The following is a 21287-nucleotide window of genomic DNA, read 5'->3' on the forward strand; positions in this document are numbered from 1 at the left end:
ATCTGTTCCACAGGCAACTTTTGACGTCAGGAGCAGTCCTAGTTGTCGTAGACGTCCTGCCGTCCATCTTCCTGGTTCTGGTACTCCTCTTCATAGTCTGCCCATTTGAATAGCCAGGGACAAAGCCATGAGTACTTTAAAGTACTCGCAAACTAATACTATTGTAAGCACTATCAATTGTAGTAATAGGTTTCTAAGCTCTAAGTTCATTTGCATAAAGCCAATTTTATTTCATAAGAATTTAGTAGTAAAAGACTCTTTATTTTTCTAACTAACTCAAGTGGGAACATTAGTGTCATTCCCACAACTCTGTTGTGATCAAGTCAAATTCACTTCAAGTTCAAGTCACAAGTCACCAGTCAATGTCACATTTTGAAAATGGTCTGATGATGGAACATTATGGCCTTTCCAACCGTCCATAACCGTGGACACGGCTATTCGAATAGTTTTACACTCTGCAGAGGTCGCACACTTTTGCCACAACATTTGCAATAATCCGTCAGGGTTAACTGACCCTGATTTATCACACTCCGTGTGCGGACTACCAACCACAACCTTTCACTTACATACCCTAGTATCGTCACCTCTCCCCATGAGCTTGGCCTCCCAGTGAAGACAAACCGTCAGCCTGGGAACTGCACAGGGCTTGGGCCGGACATTCACCTCATTTCACGTCATTTCACATCAGTTCACATTTCAATGGAGGTGATGTCTACGGGTGCTTCTATTCTTGTAGACAGTGTTGGGCCTCCAAGAGCAGAGGTTTGTAGAACAGCAGCAAGTTTCCCTTAAGTGGATTACCCAAGGTTTATCGAACTCAGGGAGGAAGAGGTCAAAGATATCCCTCTCAAGCAACCCTGCAACCACAAAGCAAGAAGTGTCCCCAACACACCAAATACACTTGTCAGATGTATAGGTGCACTAGTTCGGCGAAGAGATAGTGAAATACAAGTAATATGGATGTATATGAGTGGTAATAGCAATCTGAATAAAATATGGCAGCGAGTAAACATGCAACAAAACAGTAAACAAACGGAGATTCGATGCTTGGAAGCAAGGCCTAGGGATCCTGCTTTCACTAGTGGACACTCTCAACAATGATCACATAATAGGACTACTCTACACCCTTTTGTTGGATGATGAACACCACTAATTGTGTAGGATTACACGAACCCTCAATGCCGGAGTTAACAAGCTCCACAATATTCGATATTCATATTTAAATAACCTTAGAGTGCAAGATAGATCAACACAATTACACCGAGAACTAACATAGCATGCACACTGTCACCATCACACTATGAAGGAGGCATAGATCACATCAATACTATCATAGCAATAGTTAACTTCATAATCTACAAGAGATTACAATCATAGCCTACGCCAAGTACTACACGATGCACACACTGTCACCATTACACCGTGCAGGAGGAATAGAGTACTTTAATAACATCACTAGAGTAGCACATAGATGATATTCAACTAGATCACATAAAGAGAGAGATGAACCACATAGCTACAACGGAGCCCTCAGCCCCGGGGGTGAATTACTCCCTCCTCATCATGGAGACAGCGATGGTGGTGAAGATGGCGGTGGAGACGGCGGTGGAGATGACTCCGGGGGCAATTCCCCGTCCCGGCAGGGTGCCGGAACAGAGACTTCTGTCCCCCGAATTGGAGTTTCGCGATGTGGCGGCGCCCCTGGAGTCTTTCTGGAGTTTTCGTCAATCGGTGTCGAAGTTTTAGGTCACGACAGCTTAAATAGGCGAAGAGTCGGAGTCGGAAGAGTCCCGAGGGGCCCACCTCACAGGGTGGGGTGACCACCCTCCAGGCCGTGCCGGCCTATTGGGAGGAAAACCTGGGCCTCCCCCTGGCTTGCCCTTCTGGCTCCGTGAGTCTTCCGACGAAATAGAATTTCTGTAATTTTTCTGGATTTTTTCGAGCACTTTGGTTTTTGGGCCTTTTCTGCAATAAACAGACATAATAAACAGAAACTGGCACTGTGGCATCTTATTAATAGTTTAGTCCAATAAATGCCATAATATGATATAAAGTGTAAGCAAACCATGTAGGTATTGTCATAAAACAAGCATGAAACATCAGAAATTATAGATACGTTGGAGACGTATCAGCATCCCCAAGCTTAGTTCCTACTCGTCCTCGAGTAGGTAAACGATAAAAAGATAATTTCTGAAGTGACATGCTACCAACATAATCTTAATCATACTATTGTAAAGCATATGAGATGAATGCAGCGATTCGAAGCAATGTTAATGCAATGAGTAAACAATTGAATCATATAGCAAAGACTTTTCATGAATAGTACTTTCAAGACAAGCATCAATAAGTCTTGCATAAGAGTTAACTCATAAAGCAATAAATTCAAAGTAAAGGCATTGAAGCAACACAATGGAAGATTAAGTTTCAGCGGTTGCTTTCAACTTGTAACATGTATATCTCATGGACAGTTGTCAATGCAAAGCAATATAACCAGTGCAATATGCGAGTATGTAAGAATCAATGCACAGTTAACACAAGTGTTTGCTTCTTGAGATGGGAGGAAATAGGTAGACTGACTCAACATAAAAGTAGAAGAATGGCCCTTCGACGAGGGAAGCATCGATTGCTATATTTGTGCTAGAGCTTTTATTTTGAAAACATAAAGAGAGCATAAAAATAAAGTTTTGAGAGGTGTTTGTTGTTGTCAACGAATGGTAGCGGGTACTCTAACCCCCTTGCCAGACAAACCTTCAAAGAGCGGCTCCCATTTTATTTTATTTTTGGGTGGCACTCCTTCCAACCTTTCTTTCACAAACCATGGCTAACCGAATCCTCGGGTGCCTGCCAACAATCTCATACCATGAAGGAGTGCCTTTTTATTTTAGTTTTATTATGATGACACTCCTCCCCACCTTTGCTTTCTCAAGCCATGGCTAACCGAATCCTTCGGGTGCCGTCCAACAATCACATACCATGGAGGAGTGTCTATTTTTGTTAATTAATTTGGGACTGGGAATCCCATTGCCAGCTCTTTTTGCAAAATTATTGGATAAGCGGATGAAGCCACTAGTCCATTGGTGAAAGTTGCCCAACAAGATTGAAAGATAAACACCACATACTTCCTCATGAGCTATAAAACATTGACACAAATAAGAGGTAATAACTTTTGAATTGTTTAAAGGTAGCACTCAAGCAATTTACTTTGGAATGGCGGAGAAATACCATGTAGTAGGTAGGTATGGTGGACACAAATGGCATAGTGGTTGGCTCAAGGATTTGGATGCATGAGAAGTATTCCCTCTCGATACAAGGCTTAGGCTAGCAAGGTTATTCGAAACAAACACAAGGATGAGCCGGTGCAGCAAAACTCACATAAAAGACATATTGTAAACATTATAAGACTTTACACCGTCTTCCTTGTTGTTCAACCCAATACTAGAAATTATCTAGACCTTAGAGAGACCAATTATATATGCAAACCAAATTTTAGCAAGCTCTATGTATTTCTTCATTAATAGGTGCAAAGTATATGATGCAAGAGATTAAACATGAGCACAACAATTGCCAAGTATCAAATTATTCAAGACATTCTACCAATTACTACATGTAGCATTTCCCGTTTCCAACCATATAACAATTAACGAAGCAGTTTCAACCTTCGCCATGAACATTAAAAGCTAAGAACACATGTGTTCATACAAACCAGCGGAGCGTGTCTCTCTCCCACACAAGCATTTATTCAAACAAAAACAGAAACAAAAACAAACAGACGCTCCAAGTAAAGTACATAAGATGTGACCGAATAAAAATATAGTTTCAAGAGAAGAAACCTGATAAATTGTCGATGAAGAAGGGGATGCCTTGGGCATCCCCAAGCTTAGACGCTTGAGTCTTCTTGAAATATGCAGGGATGAACCACCGGGGCATCCCCAAACTTAGACTTTTCACTCTTCTTGATCGTAGTATATCATCCTCCTCTCTTGACCCTTGAAAACTTCCTCCACACCAAACTCAAAACAACTCATTAGAGGGTTAGTGCATAATCAAAAACTCACATGTTCAGAGGTGACACAATCATTCTTAACACTTCTGGACATTGCACAAAGCTTCTGAAAGTTAATGGAACAAAGAAATCCATCCGACACAGAAAAAGAGGCAATGCGAAATAAAAGGCAGAATCTGTCAAAACAGAACAGTCCGTAAAGACGAATTTTAAAATGGCACCAGAATTGCTCATATGAAAATTCTCAAATTGAATGAAAGTTGCATACATATCTGAGGATCACTCACGTAAATTGGCATAATTTTCGGAGTTACCTACAGAGAATTAGACCCAGATTCGTGACAGCAAGAAATCTGTTTCTGCGCAGTAATCCAAATCTAGTATGAACCTTACTATCAAAGACTTTACTTGGCACAACAATGCAACAAAACTAAGATAAGGAGAGGTTGCTACAGTAATAACAACTTCCAAGACACAAATACAAAATAAAAGTACTGTAGCAAAATAAACACATGGGTTACCTCCTAAGAAGTTCTTTCTTTATAGCCATTAAGATGGGCTCAGCAGTTTTAATGATGCACTCGCAAGAAATAAGAGTTGAGGCAAAAGAGAGCATCAAGAAACAAACTAAAAACACATTTAAGTCTAACCCACTTCCTATGAAAAGGAATCTTGTACACAAATGAATTCATGAAGAACAAAGTGACAAGCATAAGAGGATAAAACACGAGTAACTTCAAGATTCTCAACATAAAGAGGGAAAACTTAATATTATTAAGATGCCTATAACCATGTTTCCCTCTCTCATAATAACTTTCAGTAGCATCACTGATGAAATCCACAATATACCCGTCACTTAAAACATTCTTATCATGGTTCATGTGCATAGAAGTATCATTAATTTTGGCATAAGAAGAGTTCTTCTCATTAATAGTAATTGGAGCAAGATTATTATCAAGAATTTGAACATGGTAAACAAGTTGCATATTAAGGGAATTGTTTTTGGCAATCTAATCATAACTATGACAAGTTTCATAAGGATAATTAAAACCTATATCGTAGCATTCTTTATAATAATCATCAAAGGTCGGAGGCACAGTGTCATCATAAGAAATAGAATAGTTATCTTTCACAGTCGGTTTATCTGTGACCATACCATCATTGTTATTAGAAGGAGATGTATCAAACACATAATGATCAGTAGCAAAAGGATTTTCAAACACCCCTTCCCCAAGCTTAGAGCTTTCTATATCATTATGGGAGGAAGCATGGATAGCACTGATACTATCGCAATTATTATCATCATCATTTTCAGAATTAGTTTCCCAGAGATTTGCAATATCAAAAGTAGTGTGCTCATTCAAATCATGATCACTAATGTATGTAAAGGGCATAGGAAGATCATTGTATTCAGATTCATTATCATAATAATCATTAGGAGCAACATACTTACGGTTACCTAGCATTATCTCATTCACGCGGGAATATGCCGTTACCTCTTCTTCGTTCCCTTCTTCTTCTTCTTTTCCTTCTCCTCGTTCCCTTCTTTAGGAGGAAGAGGCTTGAAGGGTGGCTTGTCCGCATAACCTGATTTACTTTCAGAAACAATAGAAGAAACTTGGGAGGATCCCTCCTTTTCATTAATTAGTTGAAAACACACAGCGGTCCTATCATATTTTGGCAAGGTGTCATCTTCTAAAATATTTTGTATGTAAGTGTTTGTATGGCTATTATCAATGCAATAAGAAAAACACCCATGCAGGACATCATCAATATCAAGATCACTCATATGTAACAAAGAGATTTTTCTTGAGAGCTCTTCACACCACAAAAATAAAGTAAGTTCATCATGCTGATTAGGAGTAATTTCATCATCACAATACAAATTTGCAGCACTCATTGGGTTCAAATTATCATTGGAGGAGCATTGAAAATTAAAATGACCCACTTCATGGCAAACTTCACAAATAAAAGGATAGAGGGCACAAACTTTTTTACCAAGATCATCTAGAGTCCTAGCCCACTTTCTAGTTTTTTCATTAATATGGTGGATACAATATTCATCTTCGATTTGATTAATTCCACAGGGTCTATGCATTCCACAAAAATTAACATGCTTATAGGAAATAGCATTCTTAGGAGTTTGAGCATGCTTATTGCAATCATTAACAACAATTTCATTCTTCATGCAAGCCTCTTTAAAAGGTTCATGATACTTATAAAAATTCTTTTTAGGCAATTCAAAATGAGAAGCAAAGGCTTTATAAAGATTTGCAGCAACTTGAGAGTCAAGACCATAAGTAGCACTCATATCTCGAAATTTATCAGTATCCATAAAAGTTTCAATGCATTCATAATCATAATTTATACCTGACTATTCACCTTTGTTGTTCTCCCATCCTTCAGCGTTCTCCTCAATCCGATCAAGAAGATCCCACCTAGCTTCAACCTCCTTGCTTGTGAAAGATCTCTCCGAACAGGCATCCAGATAGTCCTTGTGTTGTCCTGAAATCCTCGCATAAAAATTGTTAACAATAACATTACGGGGGAGCTCATGGATGGGACATTTGAGCATTAGTGACTTCAATCTCCCCCACGCTTGAGAGATACTCTCTCCATTACGAGGATAAAAGTTATAAATGTAATTCCTATCAATATGCACTTCATGAGGAGGATAAACTTTAGAGTAAAAGAGAGATACAATTTCCTCCCAACCAAGAGAATGACTATTCTTCAACAATTTATACCAATGCGCCGCTTTACCGGCAATAAACAGAGAATAGCTTCTTCCTCACTTCATCCATAGAGATACCTGCACACTTGAATAACCCGCATAATTCATGCAAAAACAGTAAATGATCTCCAGGATGGACAATTCCATCCCCTTCATAGCGGTTATCCATAACACGTTCAATAATTTTCATAGGTATTTTATACGGAATACTTTCAGCAGGTGGATTTCAAATATCAGAAGCATCATTAGAGTTATCGCATATGGGAGATAAAGCATTATCAGAGCAAAATATTTCTTCCAAAGCTTAGGAGCAAAAAAGATTATTTTTATGTAAACTAGCTTCCCCAAGCTTAGACTTATCCATAGCATTAGCAGTGATTGCGTTCATACTAATAATATTGCTACTAGCATGCAATTGAGGCTCCATAGGTTCTTTAATTTTCGCATCACACAATTCATGTCTTAACTCAGGAAATAAAATAAGAAGCTCATTGTTGTCCATTATGCCTAACTAGTGTAAAACAAGAAGCAAAAAGATGCAATTGCAGGATCTAAAGGAAATAGCTTCGAGCACACACACAATGGCGCCAGAAAAGTACTATTACCTGGAACCGGAGTATGAGTGCCTTTTAACTTTCCTCCCCGGCAATGGCGCCAGAAAATAGCTTGATGTCTACGGGTGCTTCTATTCTTGTAGACAATGTTGGGCCTCCAAGAGCAGAGGTTTGTAGAACAGCATCAAGTTTCCCTTAAGTGGATTACCCAAGGTTTATCGAACTCAGGGAGGAAGAGGTCAAAGATATCCCTCTCAAGCAACCCTGCAACCACAAAGCAAGAAGTCTCTTGTGTCCCCAACACACCAAATACACTTGTCAGATGTATAGGTACAGTAGTTCGGCGAAGAGATAGTGAAATACAAGTAATATGGATGTATATGAGTGGTAATAGCAATCTGAATAAAATATGGCAGCGAGTAAACATGCAACAAAACAATAAACAAACGGAGATTCGATGCTTGGAAGCAAGGCCTAGGGATCCTGCTTTCACTAGTGGACACTCTCAACAATGATCACATAATAGGACTACTCTACACCCTTTTGTTGGATGATGAACACCACTAATTGTGTAGGATTACACGAACCCTCAATGCCGAAGTTAACAAGCTCCACAATATTCGATATTCATATTTAAATAACCTTAGAGTGCAAGATAGATCAACACAATTACACCGAGAACTAACATAGCATGCACACTGTCACCATCACACTATGAAGGAGGCATAGATCACATCTATACTATCATAGCAATAGTTAACTTCATAATCTACAAGAGATTACAATCATAGCCTACGCCAAGTACTACACGATGCACACACTGTCACCATTACACCGTGCAGGAGGAATAGAGTACTTTAATAACATCACTAGAGTAGCACATAGATGATATTCAACTAGATCACATAAAGAGAGAGATGAACCACATAGCTACAGCGGAGCCCTCCGCCCCGGGGGTGAATTACTCCCTCCTCATCATGGAGACAGCGATGGCGGTGAAGATGGCGGCAGAGACGGCGGTGGAGATGACTCCGGGGGCAATTCCCCGTCCCGGCAGGGTGCCGGAACAGAGACTTCTGTCCCCCGAATTGGAGTTTGGCGATGTGGCGGCGCCCCTGGAGTCTTTCTGGAGTTTTCGTCAATCGGTGTCGAAGTTTTAGGTCACGACGGCTTAAATAGGCGAAGAGTCGGAGTCGGAAGAGTCCCGAGGGGCCCACCTCACAGGGTGGGGTGACCACCCTCCAGGCCGCGCCGGCCTATTGGGAGGAGGCCCTGGGCCTCCCCCTGGCTTGCCCTTCTGGCTCCGTGAGTCTTCCGACGAAATAGAATTTCTGTAATTTTTCTGGATTTTTCCGAGCACTTTGGTTTTTGGGCATTTTCTGCAATAAACAGACATAATAAACAGAAACTGGCACTGTGGCATCTTATTAATAGGTTAGTCCAATAAATGCCATAATATGATATAAAGTGCAAGCAAACCATGTAGGTATTGTCACAAAACAAGCATGGAACATCAGAAATTATAGATACGTTGGAGACGTATCAGGAGGCATCCTCGGCATAACCCCTATGACGCTTGTTTAGAGAGAACCCATACTAAAGCACATAAATTTCCAGTTAAGCCCTTACCCATAATCAGGTATTGTGGGGGTACTAAATAATTGGAATGGTATCGCATCCGAACCCAACCATCAGTTTTTGTAAAATTCACCATGTCATTCACAAGTCATATTCACCTTCAAAACTTTCAATAGAATGACTCATCATTCCAAGGTTTTCAAAGTCATTTCATTTCACATGTTCCCATCTAGAGTAGTCAAGTTTATTTAGTTAGCACTAGCAACTAGTTATGAGGGGTGCTAACTAGCTTGGATTGCTTTAGGCTAGATTTGATGTTCTTGTTCTACTATATATCTAGACCAAGTGAATCATGAATCAAAAAGTAAACTTTCATAAACAAAACTCAAAAACTTGTAAGGTAAAAACTTGGGATAGGATCATTAAACATAAAGTATGATGTAGTGGTGCCTTGCTCTAGTAGAGCTTTGCACTTGGGTAACTTGCAAAAATATTAGCTTGCCTTGGTTGGGGTAGTGATCAAAGTTCTCTTCTTCTTCTTCAAAGTAGACCTCCTCCTCCTGATAGTCCTCGGTACTAGCGTCTATAAACGGATACGAGGTAACAATCACCAATCAATACTTAAGGGGACTACTTAGCCTTAATGGCTCACTCAAGATGATCTATCATCATCACAATCATTACTTAACAACAACTAGTGTTTTCTATTTTAGTGGTAGGAAAATAATTTCCTCTCATTGAAATGTTGCTTAGGGTTTCTATTTATTATTCTTGAGAAATAATTTCCTCTCATTGAATCTTATTAAGATTTAATCTCCTCAAATAATAAAGTATGAGTACATATTGACCAAGGTCATCACTTCATATTTATCATTTGGGGAAAATGATTTAAATGAGGTATTATACCTCATGCAATTTAAATACTACTATGGATATGATTTAATATTCTCAAGTAATAACATATGGGGTCATGAAGACTAATGTCATCACCTCACATTGAATTACTTGGAACAATGATTTAAATGAGATGCTACATATAGAATTTAAATACTAGTTTTGAAATAATTTAAATGAGCTAGAAATGGCCACATTGCCACTATTTGAAGCTAGCCCATGATCATATGAAACAACCATATCATATTTTTACATAATCAATTAGACAATATGAAATGTGATTTTTGAGAGTTGGAATCAACTCAAAATCATTTATGGTTGATTTTTAATAAATGTTTGAAATTTGAAAACCTACTGCCTTGTTATTTTATCACATAAATTCTACAATGAATCTAGGTTTGAGACCAGTGTAGCTGGATAGATAATTTCACAAGCTTTCCAGATATATAATTTTTATTAAATTTGGCTCAGTAGATTTGAAGTTATTTAATTTCTAGCAAAGCACCAGTATTGAATTTCACTGAAACAATTTAATTCGAATTTGAAATTGATGGGCTAGGCGGGAAACGAAGTTGGGCTAGGGAGAGGGAAAAAGAGTTGGGCCGGCCCAGCAGTGTGTCTGGCACACGCGGGCCGCCTGATAGGGGGCTCCACTGTCAGCCTCACTTAACTCGCCGAAATGGTATATGCAATGGGGGCCGCACGATTAGAGATGGATCGGACGGTGCTGGTGCATCGTCATCTCCGGCGAGAGGGGTTACGGGCCACGGCGAGGGTTGGGGTCCGGCGAGCTCACCGGTGGCCGGCGGCCGTCGGCGAGGGTGCGCGGCGGCGTTGTCGAGGGTGGCGAAGCAGGTGGTGCTGAGGTGGTCGCAATCTCTGTCTCGATCTGGCCACGGGAGCGGCGGTCTCCGGCTAAATTCCGGCGAGCTGGTGGGTAATCGAAGAGGGGAAGGGGTCGAGGAGGACTAGAGGTGAGAGGGGGGCAAGATAGTGTGCAGAATGGAGGCCGGGGCGCTCTCCTTTTATAGCGGCGCGAGGGTGCCGAGGGGTGCGGGGCAGGTCATGGTGGCAATGGCGCTACGGGCGGCGAAGGGGCAAGGTAAGGGGCGCATCGTGTTGGCGATGTCACCGCGGACCTAACGCGCGTCATGGCGAGGACGGGGGTGGACGGAGTGGCTCGGGTGACGTCGTATACTGGTGTACCCGTGGCGGAGGACGGCGACGGTGGCGTCGGTTACAGGGCGCGGGCGAGCCAGTGGGGTTGTCTGTGCGCTTGCTGAGATCATGGCGAGTGTGCGTGTGAGAGGAGAGAGCGAGGGGAGCGCTGACGCGGTGAGGCGAGCGTGTGCTCTGGCGCTTCCAGTGGCATGTCTGGGCGCGTCTGGGCGTCACTAGGCGCATGCTGTCCAGGGCGTTGTCGTGTTCTCCTTGGTCAATGGCGGGTACAGGCATGCTCTGGTGAGTGAGGGACATCTCCTAGACATAGTTGGTGGGACTGGAGGTGAGTGGAGAGATGGTAAGCATGGTGAGTGGCATCATGCCATGGTATGGCTTGGCATGGTCAAATTCACTAAGGTACAGGGGGTACCAAGGCCTGGCTTTGTTTGCTGGGTGAAAGAGGGAGCTAATGTTGACCAGAGAGGGGAGAGTGTGGGTTTAAAACCTCTGGATATTAGTGTGTGTGGAGTTGGTAGATCAATGCATACAAGGTGTTTGTGTTAATGGCCGCAAGAAAACAATTTTGGAATTTTGCAAATCTTTTTGGTGGAGTTGATTTAAATAAAGTTTGGAGCACAAGGGTGGTGGTGGTGTGCAACATGAAGTTGATTAGTGAAAATCCAAAATGGGCATAATCTATACGGATTCAATGTCACCACTTTGCATCTTTATATTAAAGAATTGAAAATGAATTAGTCAAGGTGGTCAACACCAAAGTTGTTCATCTTGATGACGTCTTGGATGAGGTGCAAAAATTTGACAATGTTTAGTTTAGAAATCTCTTAATACAAGGGCTCAAAGTGGGTAAGATGTTAAAATTGTCACATATGACCATTATCATATGTGACTTGGTATTTGATTTTCTCTTTATTTGATTTGCATTTCTTTGATTCAAAAGTGATTCTTACTAGTTTAGAAACATTTCCAAACCATTGAAACAAATTAAAAAGGTCTAGGTTAAAGATTTACAAAAATGGCCATAAGCCTCACATGTGAATTTATGTTTTTATTTTATTTTATTTTTCTTTGACTCAAGGTCATGGTTTTGGGTTCCTTGAGTGTTAGGTTAAGTTTACTAATGGTTTCCAACCATTTTAGCAAAGTAAATATGGCATAAGACAAGAATTAAAATTTTGGCTATATGCCCACATATGCCTCTATGTATATTTTCATTTTCTTTTTGTTTCACCTTTGATTTAGTTGGTGAGTACTAAGTTTGGTTTGTTGAGGTTTTTCAAACTATCTAAACATGGTGGAACATGGCATAGTTTATTATTTGCAAAGATAGCTATCTGCTCTCATATGCTTTTTCTCTTATTTTGTTTTATTTTTTATTTTTTTTCTCTTTGGTGTTAAAAAGGGTAGGGTTTAGGGTTTAATAGCATTGGTGAACACTTCAAACAAACATCATGGCAAAAGTCATCACACACATGCATGAGCACTATGCTCCTAACTTAATTTAATAAAAGTTTTTGTTGGTTCCAAAATTTGGAAAAAGGAAAAATGAATGTTTCTTTTGTTTTAAAAATTTGGGGTGTTATATTCGGCTACTTCACCTAGATCATGGCGGGAGACGCGGTGGTGTGGCGGAACTCGGCGGGGAAAGGGCGGCAACGGGATCGCTGCTGACCTCCACCGGCCGGGTTGGAGGAGGAAGATGGAGTGCGGTTCCCAGCCATGGAGGCAGCGTGGGGGCCGGCCGTTCCGACTTTCATGGTGGTGGTCCTAGGGTTTTTCTTTCGCGAAGATGAAGACGTTCCAGATGCCGATCTTTCTTCATCTAGCCGGAGTGATGAGTTCCGGAAGGCTCCGACAGCGAATGGAACAGTGCATTTTTTGCCTGGAGTTCACATGATCGGGTGGTATTCGGTCACACGCACCCATGTTTTTTTCCGACCGTTTGGTTCCGGAGGGTGCGGCGCGAAGCTCTGTTCTATGTTAACATCAAGAGACTTTTGGTCCATGGTGAAATCAGAAGCAGAGAATTTCATGAAGGCGTGATTGGAGGATTAGCTAAAGAAGGTTCAAGTCTCCGCGAGGAAACTTGCTTGGTGTTCCGGGATTTGCAGCAGTGCTATGAAAGTGGGGGCGGCAGCGGCAGCACAGGTGAAGTTCAGAGTCCTACCTTTCAAAACCCAAAGTCTAGCCTTAACTGGTTGTGTCTGGCAATGACCTTGGAGACATTATTTTGAGAGCGGAGACTATCTTCAGGGTGAAAACCTAAGATCTTTGATCGGGCGACGACGACGCTGGTGCACTGTTCCCTTCTTAGAGGCGTCGCTTTTAGAGAGTCTGTATTTCAGGTGTTATCTAGGGGTGGATGTATTACTGTTGCTAGGCCTGTGATACTATAGCCGGACTTTTTTTCTTAGTTTTCTTTTATCTTTTTTAGCTGTGTGCATCCCTAATGTTATTAGGGTGTTGCGTTGTTGTAGAGGCTGGGTGTAATTAGTATCTTTTGATATTAATATATTTCCTTTATCGAAAAATATATTGTTAGCCGTAATACCAAACTGACGTGGAAAACGCCCATACAACACTTCAAATGGAGATGTTCCAAGGGCACAATGCAGACTCATATTTTACCAATATTCCGCTAATGATAGCCAATAAATCCATTTAGTGGGACGAGCGTGAGCAAAACATCACAAAATGCGTGAGCAAAACATCACAAAATGCCCATTCGAGGCATGATTAACATGTTCGTTTTGGCCATCGGTTTCTAGGTGATACGAGCAACCCATCTTCAGATTCGTGTCAGTACAAGCAAGTAACTGTTGCCAGAATAGCTTATTGAATATACGATCATTGTCACAGATAATCTAAGCAAGCAGTCCGCGATGTTTGAATATATTGTCCATAACACATGCATTAGCAACTCGAGCTTCTGACAAAGGAACGCGACACAGGCAAGCAGCGTGCATAGTGGCTGAAGTTAGTCACTACAATGGCGATATAATTATACCTACCAGAGCCCAATCCATCTACAAAATCTACATGTCACTAGTGGAAAACGGGTCTGTAATCCCGATTCGTTTGGGCCTTTAGTCGACCAATTAGGCGGGACTAAAGGTCCTCCCTTTTAGTCCCGGTTGTAAAACAAATCGGGACTAATGGTCCCGCCACGTGGGCTGCTGGCGCGCGTCGAGGAAAATAACCTTTAGTCCTGGTTTGTAACACGACCCGGGACTAAAGGTTATTTCGTTATTTTTTTAATCCATTTGGTTATGTCCAATTATTTTTTGCTCCTCTTTTTTTCTATTTTTTCAGAATTTCTAGTATTTCAGTTATTTAACTAGTTTAGTTTTTAACTACACTTAATCTCTAATTACGCTTAATCAATAGTCAAATTACTTACCTGTGGTCCAACTTCCCGCTCGGTCACCGTTCCTCCCACTACTCCAACACTAGCACGCTTAACTTCCAAGTTCCTTTCCCATCCCGCTTCCAAGTGCTTCGCAGCATGTTGTGATACTAGAATCATATCAATCCTATTAACATGTTGAACGATGTCACATTTATTTATTATTCGAATTATAAATAATTATTTTAATAAACAAAACCAATGACGTAATAACATGTTGTGGTAATGGTATTATAATTTTAATTTTTTAATTTGTATTATAATAGTTTTTTAATTTATTATTTTTTAATTTTTTTGCCAAACTTGAAAATTTGAAAATCTAAAAATTGGCTAACTTTATGGTTAAGTAATAGTAATCTTTATGCATGATGTAATTATTATTTTAAAAAATTTAAAAATATAAAATTCCGAATTTCTGGCAAAAACTAAAATCTTACTGCTTTCATATTTTCATTTGGAATTTTGAGAATCTAAAAATTGGCTAACCGGGTCAACCCTGGTGAATTCAGATGTAACTTTTTCCCACGATGATTTTGATATATTGTACGTTTGTTTTTCGATGTCGTATGCAAAAGTTAATGCGGTTTTACCATTTTTCAAACCTTTTTTGCAAAAAAAATGAAAAATCAAATTTGTTAATTTTCCCTAATAGTAGGTTGCATAACATAGAAGAATCTGAAAAGATTTTATTTTTTGAATTTTCTATCATTTTCTTTTATATTTTACAGTGTTAAAAAAGGCGATCCACGGGGGGGGGGGTGGTGGAGGTGCATGGGGAGGCAAAAAACTCTTTAGTCCCCCTTCGTATTACGAACCGGGACTAAATGACCTTTAGTCCCGGTTGGTAATACGAAGGGGGACTAAAGGGTTTTGGCCCATATACCACCCTTTAGTCCCGGTTCGTAATACGAAGGGGGACTAAATGGTCCAAACGAACCGGGACTAAAGGGTTTTCATGATGAACCGGGACCAATGCCCCCCATTGGTCCCGGTTTGGTTCAAAACGGGGACATTTTCTTGGGACGAAAGGCCTCTTTTCCACTAGTGTGTAGAGGTTGAAGCAAACTAGGGTATTTGGCACGATATAGTTTTTTTTAGGAACACAGTACAAACGCAGACGTCTACATACACTCGCATACGCTCACCTCTATGAACGCATACATGCACACTCTACCCCTATGAGCACCTCCAGAAGACTGAGCCGGCGGGTTGGATCTTGAAATTGACGAAGTCACCACAGGCGCCTCGCTGTCGATGGGAACGTCTCTCCCACTGAATGAATATTCCATCTTTATGAGACAACAGATGTTAAACCTGGAGTTTGAACTCTGGTGGGCTGGGGGTATAACCACCCTCCTAACCACCCAACCTCAGATTGGCACGATATAGTTTAACCTGCTTACAAAAATTGTTTCACATCGGCAGGATTAGAACAGTTGTGGTTTTGGATTCATGAGTAGCATCTCCTGCAGCGGAAATCACATGGCCTAAATAATGCACACTTGTATGAGCAAACTCACATTTAGACAACTTCACTTTCCACTCATTTTCAGCTGACAACTGCAAGATTAATTTGAGATGTACCAAATGAGCTTCATAAGTAGCACTATAGAAGATGATGTCACCAAAGAATACTAACACACACTTGCGCAACAATGGTACCGTACTTGGAGCTTATTCAGGCCTGCAATGGAACTACTGATGTATGGATCCCTTACACAGCCATCTTAGCCGATTGTTTTCAAAAGGCGAGCTCCATGGACATGGTGGCTCTCCAACATTGTTGAAGAGAGGCAAATGTGGTGGCGCATAATTTGGCGAAGGTTGCTTATGAGAAGAAGAAAAGTTATTTTCGGATGGTAATCCTCCGGATTTCATTGAGACGAAGAACGATCATTTTTGGGATGGCAATCCTCTAGATTTCATAGTCGCTGTTGTCATCGAAGAGACGAAGAATATTATTATCTTCTCAATAAAGCGCCAAGTAGGCATTCTTTCGGAAAAAAATCATTCAAAGTTTATCTCGAAATGCGTATGCGCTTTATTCATATAAATGGAAGAAATACTCCAAGAAAATACTGTTGCTCAATTGAGGGCAAGTTTGCGACATTAAAACAGCGGCAGAAAAATAAAGACTAGACTGTTACGGATAATCTTATTTCACGGTGCAGAACCAGCGTGTCCGATGCCTAAGCACTAAGCAGCCTCATCATTTCCGCATGAAAAATAATTTTACAGCGTTGTTCAGATGTTGGCTAGTAACGAAAATAATTAAGGGTGGAAAATATACCTTTGAAATTACATGGATCCACAGCATGAGCCACTACTACACCTCATCAGTAACGGATGACACATCACTGACGTGTTTTTTCTATTTATACCTGTTAGTGATGACAAGACATCATTGGTTGGCATCACATCGATTCGTCAGCGCGGATCTGATTTGGAGGTGTCAGGGATAGCTAGAAATCATGACAAGGAAAATCGTGTCCACAAATATCATGGTCTTTATATTCATGAAAAATATGGCATTACTCTACACAAATATACTGTATCAGATATTAACACATCTTTACTTGTGATATGAATCTTCTGGTTGAGAAAGATTTATAATGTGTGGTAAAATTAATTCCGGAAGTTGGGTGTGCCTAATTTGATGGCACACAGTTTCACGTTTCTTGCCTTCCCCTAACAAAAGATTGAAGATTGTCCAAAAGAGAGGAGGTTGTCTAGAAATTGTTACAAGCTAGGGTAGTTAAGACACTGCAACAGCAAGTATAACAAAACAACGAACACAATGCTAAAAAAGGCTAAGGTCATAAGAAATTTCGAATTGTTCAATTGAGTTGGAGTGTCTGAAACTTGCAGACATGCCTACATTGAGAAAATAAGCTCTTAGGACACCTGTCTCTGTCTCACTCTGACCATGGATCCCGTGAGTAAAAGCACCTGAAGATCGAACACAGCTCTGAATAAATCTTCTTCTCTGTAAACTCTGAATAAATCGTCTTCTCTGTAAACTCTGAATAAATCAACCAGTATATATCGTGTGCTATAATCTCTGCACTAAGCAAAATTCAGTGAAGAACATATGAACTTCTTTGATGATTTCTTTCCCTGGCTATCTGCACGAAGCAAAATTATACTATACTTGATGATTAATTTCCTCTCTCGAGCGATCTCAGTGATGCGTATTTGTCGGCCGATGGTTCTACTACCTCCGCTTGTTCTTGCTTCCGAGTACCAGGACGACGTAGAAGAGAGCCCGGAAGAAGAATCCGAAGGCGGCGGTGACGAGTAGGCACATCCACTTGCCTAGGTCGGTGACGGCCTGCTGCGCGAGCACGTCGGCGCCGGTGACGACGCAGGTGGTGGCCGTCATGCTGGTTCCGAGGGTGTTGCCGATGGCGTCGAGCACCCTGAGCTTGACGGCCTCCGTCATGCCGGCGATGGGCGTGGCGTCGAACATCTCGATCCCGCGCGCGAAGCAGCGCGTGGCGTCGCCGAACTCGTTCTGCAGCACGGCCTGGTAGGGGTACTTGACGAGCGACATGTAGTGGAACCATATCCAGTAGGCGGGGATCCTGTCGCGGTTGATGAAGAAGCCGGAGAAGAGGAGGAAGTAGGCGAGGATGGCCACCACCACCGTGTAGCCCAGCATCACGTGCGGCACCACCGCCGACAGGAAGGTGACGAAGCCGCTGCCCGCCCAGAGGGAGGCGAGGATGATGAGCACGAAGAAGAAGAACGAGGAGGCGCCGCCGGCCAGGCCCACGGCGAAGAAGGTGGTGACGGCGAACGCCAGGGACAGGATGACCAGCGGCGGGAAGGACACGACGGCGTTGGATATCACGTAGGAGATGCGGCGGTAGGCGTTGTGCGCCGTCTCGCGGAGGTAGATGTGGCGCTCCTGGACGAACACCGGCAGCGCGTCGGCGCAGACGTAGAACATGGTGGACATCCCCATGGCGAAGAAGCCGAGCCGCTCCTGGACGCCCTTGGGCGTGTCGTCGAGGCGCAGGAAGATGGTGGCCAGGATGAAGCCCGTCAGCATGATCGTGCCCAGGCGCATCCCGAAGAGCTCCGGCATGCGCCTCGTGTTGGTGAAGGACCGCTTTATCAGCACCCACACCTCGACCCTCATCGGGTTCGCGAACGTCGGCACCGACGAGGAGGACGTCCCCGACGTCTCACTCCCGGCCACCAGCTTCCCTCGATGCACGCTCTCGGCGATGGCGAGCTCCAGCGGCATCGTTGTGACATTCTCCATGATCTTGTGTTCTGCCTGCCACCTGGCGTTGAAGTCAGCGAGCGGCGCGGTGCCGTTGGGTGCCTGGCCCTCGAGCTCTTTGATGGTGTCGAGCGCGAACTCGGCCGGGTTCTCGTTGTGGGGGATAGGCCTGCCGAACTCAGAGAAGAAGGGCATGAGACCGGCAGGCGTGCCGGCGTACACGGTGCGGCCGCGCGATAGCAACAGGAGGCGGCCAAGGATGCCGAGGATGCGCGCACTGGGCTGGTGGATGGTCATGACGACGACGCTGCCGCTCCGCGCGATGTCACGGAGCACCTGCACCACCATGAACGCGCTCGCCGAGTCGAGACCGGAGGTGGGCTCGTCGAGGAAGAGCAGGATCGGGTCGTGGATGATGTCCGTACCGATGGAGACCCGGCGCCGCTCGCCTCCGGAGACCCCGCGGTGGCCCTCGTCGCCGATGACGGTGTCGGCGGCGTTGGTTAGGCCGAGCTGGCCGATGAGCGTGTCGACGCGCTCGCGCTTTCTGGCCGGGGAGAGCGCGCGGGGGAGGCGGAACTCGGCGGCGAACATCAGCGTCTCCCGCACGGTGAGCATCGGGTACAGCAGGTCGTCCTGCATCACGTAGGCCGAGATGGTGCGGAGGCGGCGGCCGTGGAGGGTCTCTCCGTTGAGCGTGACGCTGCCGTGGAGGCTTTCACGCGCGATCCGGCCGGCGAGCGCGTCCACGAGCGTCGACTTGCCCGATCCGCTCGCGCCCATCACCGCGAACAGCTCGCCCTCCCGCGCTTCGCCGGAGACGCCGCCCAGCAGCGCCCTGGTGGTTGCCGGGGTGCGGGACGGCATCCAGCTCGTCAGCCAGCTACCCTTGTTCGTGTTGACGGTGTAGGACAGGTCCGCGAAGGTGAGGAGGTACGGCACCGGCGCGACGGGCGGCTGCCCTGCTGACGCGTCCTCGTCGGTGCCGACGTCGACGACGATGTGGCCGGAGGTGGCCATGGTGTCGCGACGACGGCGATCGACGCTAGCTAGCTCTTGGACGACAACAAGAGCTCGATCCGTCGATCGATCGACTGCCGATCCGTAGGTGCTAGGGTGTGCCTTTGTCTCGTGTTTGGTTTGAAACTCGGGAATATTGGTGATCGCTACCTACTTATAGTCCCAGAGTTGTTAACTGGTTCCAAGTTGGAGAGCTAATCAGCCTCGACTCAGGTAAGAAGTCTGCTGAGTCCAGCTCTGTAATACGCCAGCGGTACAAGAGTCACAACCGGCCACACCTTTTTTTTTTCAACTAAGCGACGTGAATAATATCAACTTTCTTTTTTTCCTTTGCTCAATATCAACTTTATTTTTTCCGAATTTTATATCCGGAGAACGTTAGGACCTTCTCCGGGAACGATGAACTGGAGGTCTGGAGGCCGTCAGATTTTACACTTCACGGCTAGGATAATAGGATGGCAGCTTTCATCCGTGACGTTGCCACGTGGCAACTTGCGGATGGTCCGCTTCCTAAATCGCCGTGCTGATTAAGATTTTCTTTTTTAAAAAGACCGGCAAAAGCTTTATAAGGAACATACATATCGAATACGCCAAACAAGGTGATACACCACCAACTAGCACAACGGTAGAGGACAAACGAGATCTGTTTCCCTGGCCACAAGAATCGTCAGTTCACCACCCAAATCTAGAGAGCCGCCTCGAGCATGTGCACCCTCCTGGATTCATATTCGCCATCTTGCGAGGTGTCGTCGACGCTACCACGACGCGAGACATCTCCTCTGCCCTGCGCTCGCCCATACACATTTGCTTCTGAGACCCCGTTGCACCACGCTGCCGAGACCCATCATCAATGATGCGGTAGATGGCATGCTGCTCCACATTCTCGAACACCACCACCATCTGCACTGGTCTCCCAAATTAGATCCAAGTCCCACATGGTTGCCCTCGGGAAGGAAAACAATGCTAAGTGCCACCAATGTCCGACTCAGAAACCAGAACTAGGGTTTCCCTCAAGTGACGTCGGTGAGAGCTTGAACTACATCGTCTAACGCCCGCATGCACCATTGTCATCGGCTCTAGCCACCGCCATATCCACCGACAGTGTGTCGCGCCTACCATGATTTGGACCACTTTGTCCACCTGGCACACCTTTTGCGATCCTCCCTGCCCCTCAGCAAGTCCTTGGCCCAAGACACCTGCCAAAGGATCTGGAGATCTAGATCTCGTCGAGGTGCTTGGGGTTGTTCCTCAATCACGCCCTCTGTGTTTTCGACTCTGCCTCACCCGATGTCGCACCATGCAACCACAAGGAGCGCACATCATGCCACAATGTTGCCGAATTCCGAGAAAACTGTCGATGATTAGGGCTAATCTTGTCGAGAAGTGTTGGAGGAAGGCCGTCACCATGAAGGAAATATGATCTAGATATAATAATAATTGTTATTATGTAATTTAAAGTTCTTAATTAAATGGTTATTTCTTTAGGCTATAGCTGTTGTGATTCCTGAATATGAGATTCGAAGGAAAACTCAAAAGCACACGTAGAGATTTATACAAGTTATTCCTAGTCCCGTCTCTAGGATTAGCTCATGTGTTTTATGTTGATCATGGCTATTGTTAATGTAACAAAGAATACCAACAACAATGAGAGTACATTGTTGGAAGAACAAGGGTACCGGTCCATTATA

At 43.7% G+C, this 21287-nt stretch overlaps 1 protein-coding gene across 1 annotated transcript; it reads right to left on the reverse strand.

Annotated features, from left to right (window-relative positions):
* Positions 1-17168: 17168 nt before the first annotated feature.
* Positions 17169-19700, reverse strand: LOC127299188 (ABC transporter G family member 16). The gene has a single exon (XM_051329117.2). It carries the CDS (start codon positions 19597-19599, stop codon positions 17563-17565), a length of 2037 nt encoding a protein of 678 aa, XP_051185077.1. The 5' UTR covers positions 19600-19700; the 3' UTR covers positions 17169-17562.
* Between the last annotated feature and the right edge of the window lie 1587 nt (positions 19701-21287).

This window comes from Lolium perenne, chromosome 5 (genome assembly GCF_019359855.2).
Source record: "Lolium perenne isolate Kyuss_39 chromosome 5, Kyuss_2.0, whole genome shotgun sequence".
NCBI classification, from domain to species: Eukaryota; Viridiplantae; Streptophyta; class Magnoliopsida; order Poales; family Poaceae; genus Lolium; species Lolium perenne.